Source organism: Emydura macquarii, unplaced genomic scaffold (assembly GCF_026122565.2).
Source record: "Emydura macquarii macquarii isolate MOO-44397 ecotype Brisbane River unplaced genomic scaffold, CSIRO-AGI_Emac_v2 contig_1253, whole genome shotgun sequence".
NCBI lineage: Eukaryota > Metazoa > Chordata > Testudines > Chelidae > Emydura > Emydura macquarii.
The window spans coordinates 52774965-52788947 of record NW_027131390.1 but is presented as its reverse complement, the minus strand read 5'-3'; the positions used below and the strand labels follow the sequence as shown (position 1 = coordinate 52788947).

General features: G+C 43.3%; 1 protein-coding gene across 1 annotated transcript in view; it reads left to right on the top strand.

Annotated features, from left to right (window-relative positions):
* PCNT (pericentrin) overlaps positions 1–13983 on the top strand; it is a 202712-nt gene that overhangs the window by 162019 nt on the left and 26710 nt on the right. Inside the window, exons 43-46 of the mRNA XM_067548788.1 lie at positions 446–641; positions 1380–1602; positions 2473–2623; positions 13119–13835. Of these exons, the coding sequence (XP_067404889.1) occupies positions 446–641; positions 1380–1602; positions 2473–2623; positions 13119–13835 (1287 nt within the window). The remainder of the gene's footprint in view (positions 1–445; positions 642–1379; positions 1603–2472; positions 2624–13118; positions 13836–13983) is intronic.

The window sequence follows — 13983 nt, the reverse complement described above, 5'->3', positions numbered from 1 at the left end:
TGTAGCGTTTATCAGCCAATCAAGTGGTCTTGAGGAGATTGTGATAGTAGAAAGGAAGTGCTTCAAATAAAAGCAGACATCTACTACTAGCTACACAAATGTTTCTTTGGGAAAACTCATAGCCTGAATTAGTCCTGATGTGATTTTGGTTAACTTCATGCTAATAGTTAAGTTAGCATCAAGCCAGAGAATTTGTAATAGCTATCACTCTATTAGGGAAGTGTTTAAATAAGTAAAAGAAAACATTTGAGAGTTAATAAAATGGAGTATGAGTTTATCTTAAATTGCTTCTCTCCATTCTTTTGATAAAATTTGGCCTATTATATAGGAGAACATGACCTTGGAGATCTCTAGGATTTATATTGTGGAAAGAATGAGACAATGCTTGGGAATTTACTTAGAAGTTACTGTCTTTTTATCTGAAATAGGATTGGTTTATTTTCAGGAAGAACAGCAGCGGATAGTTTTAGAGCACCTTCTGTCTTCTGATAGGAACAGCTTAATTTCTGAGATACAGGACCTTCGAGCTCAGCTACGGATGACTCACCTTCAAAACCAGGAGAAGCTGCAGCAGCTCCAGGAAACACTTACTAATGCAGAGGATCGTGGGAGCAAACAAGAACACCAGCTTCGGAGGAAGGGTAGCACCTAGGAAACACTTTGCATCTGCTCTTCCACTCATTCACCTACCAAAAAAAATAGGGGGCAGGAGAGGAGGAAAGTGCAGTAAAAATTATGAGAAATGAATGCTGACATCAGACTTCATTTAGTGAACTCATTAGGATTTCTTGCAGGGATGGGAGTGCAGATTGTCAAAATATCTGGTTCAGAAAAGGCTGTATTTAAAAAGTTTTAAATAAAAATAGAGGTGAATTGTCTTTGGTTTGTCTTACACAAAGATGAAGTTGGAGGGTGACTTTAATGTCAAGGAATGTATGAAGGTAGAAAACTTGAGAATGGTGAGCAACACCTGGGGTTTTCAGAAAATTCTCTATATTGGTGTATATCTGTGTATATTGGTGAATGGAAGATGTTAATAAATGGGTTAGAGAAGCAATAGATAACTGGCTGCTTGCAATTATTGTTTTATCAAAATAGTTGAAAGCCAAAGAGGAACAGTTCTCTGATGACCCAGTCAAAGCCAAAAAGAATAGGAAAGCTGAGAGAGAGAGACTAACAGTAAAACAGTAGCTGAATAACCCTTTAAAATATGTTTTATTTAAACTAGGTTTGAAAAATTGAGTTCTTTATTAGCAGAGGATTGGGAAGAGCAGTAATAACCACGGTCCCCTTATTTGTCTGTACCTTTAAACCCATAAAATTGGGAACAGAATTGTTAAATATATTATAATACAAATGGACTTTGTTTGTTTTCCCAGTTGAATTACTAGAATATAAACTTCAGCTGGAAAAAACCATAGCAAGTGACCTGCAGAACTCTCTAAATGGGGAGCAGGAGAAGGCCTCTGAGATGCATGAACTCCTGAAGCAGGAGCAGTCTGGTGTGTCAGACTTGAAATCAGAGTTTTATGAAAGCAAACAAGAGAATGAAAGTCTACAAAAATCCCTGCAAGGGCTTCAGAGGGAAATAAACCAGCTTCGGTAAGGAGTACTTTTTTGAGAGCTACATTAAACAATGTGCAGTGATCTTGTGTTGGTTAAATCTAGAAATGGCTGGATGTGCAAGGGGAATGAAGAAATGGTAACCTCTGCCAATCTCTACAGAAGTAGTTTAAGGAAATAATTTATTTTGAATGTTTACTTGCTGCTAATTTATTACTGAATATTGATCGCTGGTGCAAACTGACTGGTGAAGTTTGGAGTTTCAGCAGATGATACACATTGTGTGGGCACTGTGATGTATCTTGGTCAGACTAGAATTCCTTTTCAACCCTGATGTTGCTGGCCTGCTACTTCCAGCTCCTGCTCATTTCTTCCCCAATGGGCCAGGTTTGTCTGACAAAGCCAGGCAACTTCCTTTGGCTAACTTAGTGGCTTGGTCATCTCTGCTTGGGCCTGTTTTCTTTCTCCCCTGTAGTCCTGGTGCACACTAGTGGGTTTTTTCTTTCCATATTAGCACCAGGGTTGCTCTGCCACAGGAAAGGGTAGCTTATCCTAGTTATCTACAGCTGCTAAATAGGATATGATGTCTAGCCATACTGAGAATAGTCAACTCCTCCCTTTTTAGAAGTTAAAATAGGAAGGGGTCAACTTTAAAGTCACAGCTAAAGAGTAAAAATTAACAAGGTGGAGGAGACAGTAGACAAACTAACAAAAATTATAAAATATATCCCACTTGTGTTGAGTGGAGTGGCAAAGTGACTGACTTAATTGCTCATGCTTCTGTGGAAAGAAAGGTTAGAAAGACTGAAAAAATGATTTCTTTCCAAAACAATAATATCTAAAAACAAGAAGGATGGTCCTTCTGAACCGAGATAATAGTGTCATTTGTAACTTTTCTGAATGTTGCAGTTCTGAACTGGAAAATAAAGAAAAAGATCTGACAGTTGCACTTCAAGACCTCCAGAATGAACGTGTAAAAGAAAAAGAGTTACGAAATATGTTTGAGGAGCAACACCTTCAGCATAAGCTAAGAGAGGATGAAAAGACAAAAGCATTAGAGGTACTATGTGGCATGTTAATGAGATCTCATAAGTAGACTGACTTGTGTTAACAAAATGTCTGTTGCATTTCTTTCCCCAGATGCTGAGTTTTTTCTTTTTTTAAATCTCTGGACTGTTGTTCGTTCAATCCAAGTGATTCTGCAGAAGGACTTTCACAAAACTGAAAGTTTTAAAATGTCATTTTTAATTGCTGCACCCACATCTATATTCCCTCTTGTACAAAAAACAAGGAATTTCTTGTGCCTTTCTTTGGTGTTTTGAGAGACTTGTATTTCATAGAAACATAGAATATTAGAGTTGGAAGGGACCTCAGGAAGTCATCTAATCCAACCCCCTGCTCAGAGCAGGACTAACTTCAGCTAAATCATCATGTTTAAAACTTTTGTATCTAGTTCTCTAGTTCCACTTGATCCTGCTATATAGTTTCATTTCATAATTTGTGACTGGTTCCTTAACAAGCATGCTGTGATACTGTAGATACATACTGCATGATCAATTAGGATTATGAGTAGAAAGCACTGTCAGATGTTGGCTGAGAATCAAGTAATTGGAAAGTTTCCAATAGAATACAGGTCAGCTGAACTGCTTTTTCTTTCTGTTCTTTTTCTTCCAAGTTAAATTTTTTAAAAATCTGTAAATTTTATTATATCAAATTGGTTATGAGTCAGTCCATGTACAATGATTATTGGTATGAATAGATGGAGGAAAATTCAGCCAGGCTGTCACCTGTTACCTCTGCCTGGAAACTTGTTGAAGGGCTTGTTAAACAAAACAAACAAAACCATTTTCTTCTTCGAATGCTTGCTCATGTCAATTCCAGTGTAGGCAAGTGCGCACCACATGCATTGCCATCGGACAGTTTTCCCCATGTGGTATTCGCTGGGTTGGCTCCTGGATTTGCACCCTCATGGCACCATATATAGGGCCCTGCCAACCCTCTGCTCCTTCAGTTTCTTCTTACTGCCTGTGAGGTTCGCTGGAATACCTAGTTTCTCTTGCATCCGCAAGGAATTCCCCAGTGGACTACTTTTTTCCTGTATCTGTAAATAGTTAAATAGTTAGGATGAGTGTATATAGATATAGTAGTATAGTAAGTTAGAGTAAAATAGGACCCATCTTATCAGGTTCATTTCTTTCCCTCGTGCCGCGGCATGCCTCGGTCTCCGTGTGGGTCTTGCCATAAGCCTGTGCCCAGGAGTGACTCCCACACAACCTGCTTGAAGTATCTGGGAGAATCTCACCAGAGAGACCGCTGCAAGATGTGCAGGGAATTCTGCCCAGGACTAAGAAAGAGAAGGACGAGAGGCTTAAGCTCCTCCTGATGGATGCATGAGTTCACCTTCAGAGCAGAGTCAGGCCTACTCTGCTCCTAGCACCTCGGCCTTTGTGCGGAGTGCACCAGCATCCATGTGGGAGACCCGGTGCCAAGGAGAGACTTTTTGTCAAGAGACTCTCGGCACCGTCAGGGCTCTCCAGTGCCGAGAAGTTCCATTCATGGAGATGCTCAGCATCCTAATCCCCAATGCCACAGAAAAAAGAAAAGAAAACAGATGGGGGTGCTCCCCTGTGCCAAGACTTGCTGGGCACAAGGACTGATAGAGTGTGACTAGTGATGGGCCACTTGAGCTCCGCGGCAATCAGCATGGTGCCGTCAACTCAAGCCCTAGGGAGGCGTCTGTCCCCTGCAGGAGAGCCATGGAGGACAGCTGGTTCTGCCTTCCATGCTGGAGACATTCGAGGCTGCTAGGGAACTGATTTACCGCACAGCACCATCATTTCCCACCAGGTTGGAATGAGTGCCGGATAAGAGAGCAGTGTCCGCGACACTGAAACATCAGGTGTTATCAAGGGGAAAGCTGGCAATGATGCCACACTGCTCACCCCCCCTTGCCATACCGCTCACCAGCACTGTTTGGTACTGCACCTCTATGGTCCGTCCGTCCGTCCGTCGTCGTGTCGTCTTCCAAGTCAGAATCGGAGCCAGAATCGTACACCTCAAGACAGAGGTGACACCAGTCGGAGTGGCGGCAGTTAAGGGCAGACAGAGGAGAGAGGTTTTTTCCCCCCCTGGCCTGGCAGTGGCAGTTGCCAACTCAATGGCCCTTCTGAAATCCCATGGGCACTTCATCAAGCCCAAGGTCTTATTCAAGACGATCGCTCTTGGTGACATCAGAGAGAAGAGGTCCCCCCTCTGTTCAAGAACAACACTGTGGCACCGAGCCCAAGGAACCGGCACTGAGACCCTCCCCCCCCTTACGAGCGGAGGGTTAGGAGCAAGGGCCTGTATTTGTCCGAGCATCATCACCCTCATCCCCTGATGAGCGGGTGGAAGGGACCTCCATAGCACCCATCCTTGATGACAGCAGAGCTCATCAAGAACTTCTAACCTCGGGATCCAAATAGAGGAAGTCTTGGACACTGCTGAGTCCCTGGTGGACATCCTATACTATAACTATAACAGGAGGCATGGATGGAACTATAGGAGAAGCCATCCACCCAAGTACCTAGCTATGTGAGGCAGTCATCTGTGTCTAAGCATAACTTTTGACGGTGTGCACAAGGGCAGTGCACCAGTTCACATCTCAGATCCATCACCTCTATGTTTTCTGGACTGTTTATCTCACTTCTATCGTGCGTGGGCCCAGATTACTTCAGATTGCTGGGTACTACGCATGATAGGACTGGGCTACTCCCTACAATTCAGTTCTCTCCTTCCTTCCCACACCTGCTTCTAATCTGTCCTCCTCTTTCTCAAGCTGATCAAGAGGACTCTGACAACAAGTTCCTCTTTCCCTGCTCCCAGGGAGAATGGGATCCAGTGAGCGAGGATTCTGAGACAGATCTCTCAAACACACTCCTGGTCCTAAGGAAAGCTAGCCGCAAGAAACTGCACCAAAGCTGCAATAGAGCTTCTGTGCTTCCAGAGCATGCTAAAAAAGTTAAAAAATTTAACGGGCTAAACAGGGAGAGGAAAAAAAGCACAAAAAAATCTAGAAGATACCCTCTGACTCCTCTTCCTCATCTGACTCCTTCCCCTTCTCCATTGAGGAAGGCAAGCTGTCTGGCTCTGATATCTAAGCAGGCTCCTGTGAGTAAGCTTCAGAATAAATTTATCCCTTCATAATCCTCCCCTAAGGCTGCAGCATCCCTCACTACTCCTTGAAGGGATAAATGGAACAAGCCTGATAAGGGCAAGCACATTAACAAGAGCGACCTCAGGCTCTGTATCATTCAATAACCAAAGGGCTCTGTTGCTGAGAATCTGAAGGTTGATGCCTCTGCAGCATCCTTCATCGGGATGTGGTTATTTCCTCAGTGGGGGAGTTCTACCCTAAGGACCTCACAGATAGAAGGATGGAGACCACACTCAAAAAGGGCTTTGACGTCTCCTCCGCCACCCTCTGAGCATCCCTGGCAGCTACCCACTCTGTAGGAGCATTTCTTTGCTGGCTGGAAGATCTCAGAGTCTTGGGGACAGAAATCAACCTGGCTTTTGTTCCACTTTAAAGAAAGTCTCCTTAGCAATAGCATTTGTAGCTGATACGTCAATGGATGCAATGAGATTTTCAGCCCGAGTCATGGCTTCCAGCTCAGTAGCCAAGTGCCACGTATGGCTCCAACCCTGGAAATTGAATACTCTAAGCAGGTGCTATGCTCAGCCAAGTTTACAGTATCCCTCCTTTTTGGAGAAAAGCTGAATAAGGTGGTTGCTGACAATGCAAATAAATCCAAACAAGTCTCTCTTCCCCAGTAAGGTCTCTCAGCAGAAAATGTTAGACTGTTTTTTGACAGAGATGCTCCTCATTCTCACAGAGATACCAGCAAAGGGGCAACAGATTTCCCAAGGGACAACAGTGGAATTGAGGTCTATGGTGAAAGCTCTGACCAAAATACGCTTTGACAAAGATTGCCTAGGCCTCTGCCCGCACCTAAAGCTAAGGGGCAGGAATTCCCATTCCCTAGAGGAATGATTTTCATCGACTCAGACAAGTGTGTCAGAAAAGTAGTGAGCCTGGGATACTCCTTCAAGCTGCAGGCTCCACCTCATCTATTCTTTATCCAGTCACGCAACTCCAATGACCTTATAAAACACATCTGATCCAGAATGAAACTGCTGGGATATAGGAGTGATAGAGTGATCCCTCAGAAGAAAGGTTCTCTGGGTTCTACTCAATCTTCTTCATTGTACAGAAGCACATATGGGTTATCAGAACCATTCTTGACTCAAAAGGCTCAACAAGTGGATGAAGAAAACAAAGTTTCACATGGAGACCCTAGCTTCTTCAGTGTCATCCCTGTCCTGAGTGAACTTCTTCACTTAAGTTGATCTAGCAGATGCATATCTCCATATCCCCATCACTCTGTGCTATCACAGACTATGAAGGTTTGCTCACAGCAGGAAACATTGAGTACCAAACACTCCCATTTGGCCTGTCTTTGGCCTCCAGGGTTTTCACAAAGATGGTGGTGGTGATAATAGCCAGAGTCTGGTTGCAGAGAACTCATTTGTATCACTTCCTGAACTACAGTCTGATCAGAGCTCCATTGCAGTCAGCAATGCACTGGGCCACATCTTGGATGTTGAATCTTCTCCAGATGAACAGCTTCATCATAAGTGCCAAGAAAAGTTCTCTGGGTCCATCACCACAGAAGACCTATAATAGCACTATGCCTCCAACTGGTAGGGCTCCTGGTGCATTGGGATCACTGCATGGTCACAATCACACATCAGAAGTCTTTAAGCCTTTTTCCACTCCCTGGAACACATGAAAGATCAAGTATGAGTTCCAATACAGGTGTTAAACTTCTTACAGTGGTGCTCAATCCACAATAATGTTTGCAAAGGTATGCCCATCTGCCTTTCAGATCCTTTAGTCCTCACAACCAGTGCCAGCCTGGAGGACTGGGGAGCTCACTTGAAGACCCAAACAGCTCAGAGCCTCTGGAGCAAGAAGAAAAGAAAAGGTCACAGCATAAACGTCAGAGAAGCTCAGAGAAGTCAAGCTAGCTCTGCAAAGATTCCAGCCCACCCTAAGGGCAAAGCGCATCCTGGTTCAATCAGGCAGTACGACTGCGATCGTATACTTAAACAACTAAGGGGGAGCAAGGAATCCGGCACTACCCATGGAAGCAATGGAAATGAAGAGGTGGGTGGAACAGTTCCTCCTTTCCTTCAGAGCAATCCACATCAAAGGGAATCTGAGCCAAAGGCGCAGGGTCAGCAACTCCGAGTGGTCCCTAAATCAGGAGGTTTTTGATCTCATTGTTCAGACATTCAGCCTCCCTTCAACCAACCTGTTTGCAAATCATATGAACAAAAAGAGGCCGAAACACTTCACACGAGAGGCAAACCCTCCATCCATGGGGACCAATGCCTTATTGTACAGTTGGCTGCAAGGCGTACTTTATGCATTTCCACCTTTCCCACTCCTGGGGAAGATGGTCCTGCAAATAAAACAAGAAGAGGCAATGTTAACACTAAAACTCCTCATTGGCCGACAAGAACCAGGATCTCCAACCTGATAGAGCTGACACTGGAGCCCCCACTCCAGCTTCTATGGAGACTGGATATTTTCTTGCAAGGTTCTTTTCTTCATCCAGACCCCAAAAGGTGTCAGTTTCAACTAAGAGCCTGGTTGTTGAGAGGGAAGTAGTAGGAGGTCTCAGTCTGTCTTGCATAGTTATTAAAACATTGCTATCTAGGAGAGTATCAACACTAAAACCATACTCCTCTCTCTAGTCCAGATTCAACAACTGATGTCAAGAACACAGTGCAAATCCCAGAAATTCCAACCATTTTGGTCTTTCTACAAGAAGGCATAGACAGAGGCCTTCCGCCCAGTACTATTGCACATCAGACAGCCACTCTGAGGATACATCTACACTCCAAAAACAAACACACACAAAAAACAACAACCCGCAGCAGCAAGTCTCTGAGCCCGGGTCAACTGCTTTGCACTACGGGACTAAATATAGCAGTGAAGATGTTCCCACTCGGGTTGGAGCCCAGACTCTGAGACCCTCCTGCCTTGCTGGGTTTCAGAGCCCAGGTTTCAGCCTGAGCGGGAACGTCCACACTGCTATTTTTAGTCCCATAGCAAGCCCTGCAAGCCCCAGTCAGTGGACCTGGGCTGTGAGACTTGCTATGATTTTTTTCTGTGCAGATGTATGCTGAGTAACATTCTATTTTGCAGTATCCTCTGGCTCCCTGGCAAATAATCCATAGGTAGCCAGATTCATTTGAGCAGTCCAGTTAACCAGACCATTGGTCAGGCCACTGTTCCCAAAGTGGGACCTTCCACTACTTTTCAGGGCTCTGACAGGCTATCCATTTGAACCTCTGACTTCAGTGTCAATCTTTCATTTATCCATTAAGACCTGTTCCTTAGTAGCTTTCATGTCTGCCTGGCAAGTGGTGGAGCAGAGCAACCTTATCGATACAGGTACTTTACTGCGTGTTCCGCAAGAAAAAGATGGTGCTCAGGATACCAGAATCCTTTCTTCCTAAAGTAAATTCCTCCTTCCACACTTCTTAAGAGGCTGTGCTTTCTTCAATCAAAACCAACATCCAACTGTCAGTGGCCTTAGAGCATAAAAAATTAGCAAATTATAATCTTCATAAGGAACTTCAAATTGAACACTCCTGATGTGAGACTGATGCAGCATTGGATGTCTCTAGTCTAAACACCCAATCAGGACGGTTTTCAAATGTTTCTCACTATGCTTCAGGACAGTCTACATTTGCTGGGTGACTGTGCAACAGAATTGCATATGAAACTGAATGTTGATAAATGCAAAGTAATTGCATTGGAAAACATAATCTCAACTCTACATACAAAATGATGGGGTCTAAATTAGCTGATACCATTCAAGAAAGATTTTGGGGTCATCATGGATAGTTCTCTGAAAACATATGCTCAGTTAAAAAAGCCAACAGAATGTTAAGAACAATTAGGAAAGGGAATAATAAGACAGAAAATATCATAATGTCACTATATAAATCCATAGTACGCCCTCACCTTGAATACTGTGTGCAGTTCTGATCATCCCGCTTTAACAAGGATATATTAGAATTGGAAAAAGTACAGAGAAGGGCAACGAAAACGATTAGGAGTATGGAACAATTTTCATACAAGGAGAAATTAAAAAGACTGGGAATGTTCAGCTGAGAAAAGAGATGATTAAGGAGGGATATGATAGAGGTCTATAAAGTCATGAATGCTTTGGAGAAAGTGAATAGGAAAGTGTTGTTTATCCCTTCACATAGTACAAGAACTTGGGGTCATCCAGTGAAATTAATAGGCAGCAAGTTTAAAACAAACAAAAGAAGTACTTCCACCAATGCACAGTCAACCTGTGGAACTCATTGCCAGCAGTAAGGCCAAAAGTATAACTGAGTTCAAAAAAGAATTAGATGAGTTCATTGAAGATAGGTCTGTCAATGATTATTAGCCAAGATGGTCAGTGATGCAACCCCATGAGCTGGGTGTCGTAAATCTCTGACTGCCAGAAGCTGGGACTAAAGAATTAGGGCATAAATCACTCAATAATTTGCCCTGCTTATTTCCTCTCAAGCATCTGGCATTGGCCACTGTCAGCGCACAGAATATTGGGCTACGTGGACCATTGGTCTGACCCAGTATGGCCATTCTTATGTTCATATGCTGAGGGGTGGACAAACAGATCAAATGTTCTGAGGCATCCTGTTCAATTCCCCCTTCAAGCCGCACCTTGAAAACCTCTAAGGATAGAGATTCCACTGTCTCTGTAGATAACCCATTCCAGTGCTTCATCACTCTCCTAGTGAAAAAGTTTTTCCTAATATCCAACCTAGACCTCCCCCACTGCAACTTGAGACCATTGCTCCTAGTTCTGCCATCTACTACCATTGAGAACAGCCTAGCTCCATCCTCCCTGGAACACCCTTTCAGGTAGTTAAAGGCTGCTATCAAATCCCCCCTCATTCTTCTCTTTTGCAGACTAAACAAGCCTAGTTCCCTCAGCCTCTCCTCATATGTCATGTGCCCCAGCCCCCTTACATATTTTTTGCCCTCCACTGGACTCTCCGATTTGTCCACATCCTTCCTGTAGTGGGGGGCCCAAAAATGGACACAATAATCCAGATGTGGCCTCACCAGTGCTGAATAGAGGGGAATAATTACTTCCCTTGATCTGCTGGCAATGCTCCTACTAATGCAGCCCAATATACTATTAGCCTTCTTGGCAATAAGGGCACACTGTTGACTCATATCCAGCTTCTTATCCACTGTAACCCCCAGGTCCTTATGTGCTGAAGCACTCAGATTATGGGACTGGTTAGCAGGAAAGTGCAATATGCTCCTGCATAGGAGGATCATAATGATTTGACCCTAGTGCAACTGCGGGGGAGGCACAGGCTGGAGACTCTCCAGACCCTTGTCTTCTCTGCTGTCCCAGGAGAGCCCCCGCAGTCAGTACCTGACCCAGGATGCTTTGCCAGCACCCCACCTCCAGGACTTCCTCTGGCATTGTTTGCAAGCACTTACACATGCTGATTCTCTGCCATGCCCCCAGTTCTCTCCTGCTGCAGCCGCCTGTGGAGCAGGATGTGCCCTGCACTTGGGTTCCCTTGCAGCGCCAAAACTGCCAGGAGAGGTACAGGTGTTTCACTTCTGTGCTACAATCTCATTCTACAAGGGTATTAGCAGCATCTTTTGCTTATCTTAAACATATTTCTATTAGGGAAATTTGCAAGACTGCTATCTGGAAGTCAGTGTACGCATTTGCTAAACATTATACTCTGAACTTAATTTGTAGACTGAAAAACAAATTTGGAAGAGTGGTGGTGATTTAATTAGGACTCTGTTCCCACTACCCGGGATTTCAGCACTTCTTGTCAAACTGCCTATACGTGGGAATATGCAGAACCACTTGAAGAAGAAATGAAGGTTATTTACTTGTAACCAGGGTTTTTCAAGATGACTGCATATTCACACTTCCCACCCACCTTCACCTCTTTCTCAGAGTGCTATTATGGTCTCTCTGGGTTAGCAGTGGAAGGAACTGAGGGGGTATAGGGCAGAGCATCACTTTATATAGCCTCACCATTGAAACATTCAAAAAATATTGAGGAGAGGGATAGGAGGTGGCGTGCATGTGCTCTAACAGGCACTGCTTGGAAAAGGTTCTACTGTTAGGTGCCACCAAGTGACACAGTCCTTATAAGTGAGGAATATGCAGAGCTACTCAAAGAGCGCTGGTTACAAGTAACCTTCATGTCTTAAAAACAAACAAACTTCACATGTAAATAATGGTTCACCACTGCTCCTTCATTGTCCCTAGTAAGCTACTGAAAGAATTGTCAAAGCTAGAACTGAGGCATTCTGCCCCCATTTGTTTCAGGTTGACATTGGAGTATCTTGTGTCTATAATGATACTGTCTTGGTATATCTAGACACAACTTGTTGAGCTATAAAAGTCAGCACTTGTCTCTAATTAGTTTCCCCCCCCCCCCCCAAAAAACGCCTCCAGTTAACAGGAGTTGTTCGTTGTTCCTTGTTAATTGCTGCTGCAGAATAGTGTTCCTTTTCTCTTCAAAATATTTGTCTTCTGTATTTGTATGAGTGTTTACTTCTGGGAGTCTGAGCCAAACTAGAAAAACCAAGCAAGCCCCCCTCAAAAACAATACTCACCTGTTTTTCTCAATAAGACATCTTATAGACAGCCTGTATGTTTTTAATTCCATCTTGGCTGAGTTTCCTTTCAGGTCTGTTTCTTTATTTACATTTTTTGTTTTTTTCCTTTTTCTGCCATGGGGATAGATGTCGGGTTGTCATCTATAGCCTCCAGAAAGAGCTTACAAAAATGTGTGAGAGCAGAGAAAGGCAGAGGCCAGAATGGCCAAGTTAAAAGAGGAACAAAGCTACCCTGACCGTAACTTCCTCACTTTTCTGCAGGAAGGGCCAGGAGATGCACCGAGTAAGAGGTTGACTTACAAGAAAGGATTCCAAGTATATTTACTATTTTCAGAGTGCTATCTTTCTTAATAACCAGAAGCTGTGAAGTCTTAGGACTCGCCCACCCTAGTGGCCGAGCCTCATGTGGGTTTTTTTAAAGCTTCCAGATTGAAGATCAACCCAGCCTATTTCTACTGCAGATGTCATTTAGGCAATCTGATTGGCTAATGTAGAAATTGTCATCCATTACAATATTTTAAATGCCTATGCTTTCATTTTATAACTGTTTTAGTATGAAGACAAAAAAGTGTGTTTCTGGGATTAATAACTAATTGTGATGCTCCTCAATCTAACCTGAATTCCTAGCATGCCATTAATCATTGGAAAATGTCCTTTGTCTGGATTTTAATTATTTAATAGTAAATTATTCTAATTGCTTCTTAATTTGCTTTAAATGCAATAAAATGTATTGTCGAAATATTACATTAGTGAGTATGCATGGACCTACAAATAAGCATTTGTGTTATAATGTTAGTTGTGTGTACCTTTTCTTGAATAGGAGCTGCAGGCTGCCTTGGACTTGCAGGGCATTCGGAATAATCAAGTGTCAGTGGCCTTAGAGCATGAAAAATCAGCAAACGATAATCTCCGTAAGGAACTTCAAATTGAACACTCCCGGTGTGAGGCCTTACTGTCCCAAGAGCGGAACAAACTGACAGAGCTGCAGAGAAATTTGGAGGTTGAAAAGAATCACTCCTTGGAGCTTTTGAATGCCTTGAACCATGAACGTGTTTTGACAGAACAACTGAGCATGAGAGTAAATGAAGGTGTTTCTTGTAAGCATAAAGACTCATTGCTGGAACAAACCTTTGTGCAAGAACTGCAGGCTCAGTTGGAAGAAGAACGATGCCGTGCTATGGAGCTAGCAGCTATAATTGAGAAAACACACCAGCAAGCCATTCAATCTAAGAGGCAGCTAGAAGCTGAGGTACAAATGTGTTGTGAAGAAACACAAAAGGAAAGAGAAGTCAGTACCAAGTTACGAGCTACATTGGAGTCTCTTCAGAGTCAAAAACAGGAAGTAATCCGCTCCCTGGAGGCTCAGAGGGAAAGAGAGGCAAAACTGAAAGTTGATTGGGAGCAATTGCAGACACTTTTTAGGACAATGAAAGAACAGGAAAAAAGCAAGAAAGAAAAAAGGGAAAAGGAGAGACAACAAGAGCAAAGGGAAGAATTTGAGAAACAGAAGGAATGGCAGAAAGACAGAGAGAGACTGGTGAGATTTCCAGCTTCAAATATGTCATTATATTGAAATAGCCAGATAATTTTGCTATACCGTACGGTAGATGACAATATGGAAAATACATTATTTACTAGAGCTTGTTTCAAGTACTTCATTTCTGGAGCTGGTTGGAAAACCTGAG